This window comes from Sinocyclocheilus rhinocerous, unplaced genomic scaffold (genome assembly GCF_001515625.1).
Source record: "Sinocyclocheilus rhinocerous isolate Xijiao unplaced genomic scaffold, SAMN03320098_v1.1 scaffold242, whole genome shotgun sequence".
Classification (NCBI taxonomy): domain Eukaryota; kingdom Metazoa; phylum Chordata; class Actinopteri; order Cypriniformes; family Cyprinidae; genus Sinocyclocheilus; species Sinocyclocheilus rhinocerous.
Genome location: NW_015638945.1, coordinates 47,807 through 50,075, shown reverse-complemented (window position 1 = coordinate 50,075; position 2,269 = coordinate 47,807). Strand labels below are relative to the sequence as shown.

Genomic DNA, 2,269 nt, shown 5'->3' with positions numbered 1-2,269 from the left:
TAAACATTTTTTTTTTTCTTAATGTTAAGAACATTAATCTAAAGAACCTTTTTGACAATCTAAGGAACCATCAATGCAAAAGAGTGTAAAATGTCTTGAAATGTCACGATGTTAAATCAGATCTCAGATCTCAGCATCTGCCATCCATTCAGAAGCCCATAGAACACAGTCTAACTGCAGGCCGTTTACAGGTTGAATGGTTACGCTTCACAGTTGAATGATGCTCTCACCTGTGTGTTCTGCAGCGCGGGCTGGTAGCTGGAGGGTCTGTAGAGCATCCTCTGCGCCGCTTCGGTGTGAATGTCTCCCAGATAAAGCTCCTCCAGCGGCTGATCCAGACTGTGATGCAGATACTGCTTCTCCAGCCGCAGCAGCTGCAGCTCGTGCATGGAGACGTTCAGTGCGCAGCCGCAGCCGCAGTCGCTCCACAGCTCGTAGCTCACGTTCGGCAGCCAGGAGCCCAGATCCCTGCAGCTGTGCTTCAGCCGCTGAGCGAGCTCTCGGGCCGCAGACGCCGAGTGACACACCAGACGTGTGCCGTGGATCTGATAGTCGGCCTCGGTGCCGCCTCGGACGATCCAGGACGCCTGGCGCAGACGCAGCCGGCCCCGGATCAGCAGCGTGTAGCTCGGCGCGGTGCACTGATTGTCTGCGTAGTAGAACTGATGTGCCTGAAACGTGTTGTTGTGAAAGAAACGGTACGAGCGAGTGATGAACTCCGGACCGGGACGAACCTCACAGCTGCCACGAGAAGTCACAGAAAACACACGCTTGCTCAAACCAGTCATCATTAACTAATGTAAAAATATTAGAATATTAAATAAGATTTATAAAACAATTAATAAGGATAAATACAAAAAAATATTTTATAAAATAATAAAAATATAAAATCATTTATAAAACAACAAACAAGGATAAAATTAAATAGTATTTAATAATAAAAATATTAAATAAAATTTATAAAACAATAAACGAGGTTAGTATGAAATAGTATTAAATAACATTTTATAAAATAATAACTAAATATAATTTCTAAAAACATTTTTTTTTTTCTTAATGTTAAGAACATTAATCTAAAGAACCTTTTTGACAATCTAAGGAACCATCAATGCAAAAGAGTGTAAAATGTCTTGAAATGTCACGATGTTAAATCAGATCTCAGATCTCAGCATCTGCCATCCATTCAGAAGCCCATAGAACACAGTCTAACTGCAGGCCGTTTACAGGTTGAATGGTTACGCTTCACAGTTGAATGATGCTCTCACCTGTGTGTTCTGCAGCGCGGGCTGGTAGCTGGAGGGTCTGTAGAGCATCCTCTGCGCCGCTTCGGTGTGAATGTCTCCCAGATAAAGCTCCTCCAGCGGCTGATCCAGACTGTGATGCAGATACTGCTTCTCCAGCCGCAGCAGCTGCAGCTCGTGCATGGAGACGTTCAGTGCGCAGCCGCAGCCGCAGTCGCTCCACAGCTCGTAGCTCACGTTCGGCAGCCAGGAGCCCAGATCCCTGCAGCTGTGCTTCAGCCGCTGAGCGAGCTCTCGGGCCGCAGACGCCGAGTGACACACCAGACGTGTGCCGTGGATCTGATAGTCGGCCTCGGTGCCGCCTCGGACGATCCAGGACGCCTGGCGCAGACGCAGCCGGCCCCGGATCAGCAGCGTGTAGCTCGGCGCGGTGCACTGATTGTCTGCGTAGTAGAACTGATGTGCCTGAAACGTGTTGTTGTGAAAGAAACGGTACGAGCGAGTGATGAACTCCGGACCGGGACGAACCTCACAGCTGCCACGAGAAGTCACAGAAAACACACGCTTGCTCAAACCAGTCATCATTAACTAATGTAAAAATATTAGAATATTAAATAAGATTTATAAAACAATTAATAAGGATAAATACAAAAAAATATTTTATAAAATAATAAAAATATAAAATCATTTATAAAACAACAAACAAGGATAAAATTAAATAGTATTTAATAATAAAAATATTAAATAAAATTTATAAAACAATAAACGAGGTTAGTATGAAATAGTATTAAATAACATTTTATAAAATAATAACTAAATATAATTTCTAAAACAATAAATAAGAATACTATTAAGTAACATTAAATAATATTGTATTAAATAATAAAAAATATTAAATAATTAATTCACCCAAAAACACAAACCAGTCATCATTAACTCACCAAATATTAAGGTAAGATATTAAAATATTAAATAAGACTTATAAAACAATAAATAAGGATAATATTAAGTAATATTTTATAAAATAA

General features: G+C 41.1%; 1 protein-coding gene across 1 annotated transcript in view; it reads right to left on the bottom strand.

Annotated features, from left to right (window-relative positions):
• LOC107750218 (protein APCDD1-like) overlaps positions 1 to 2,269 on the bottom strand; it is a 17,475-nt gene that overhangs the window by 5,587 nt on the left and 9,619 nt on the right. Inside the window, exon 3 of the mRNA XM_016565501.1 lies at positions 1,266 to 1,776. Coding sequence (XP_016420987.1) covers positions 1,266 to 1,776 — 511 coding nt within the window. The remainder of the gene's footprint in view (positions 1 to 1,265; positions 1,777 to 2,269) is intronic.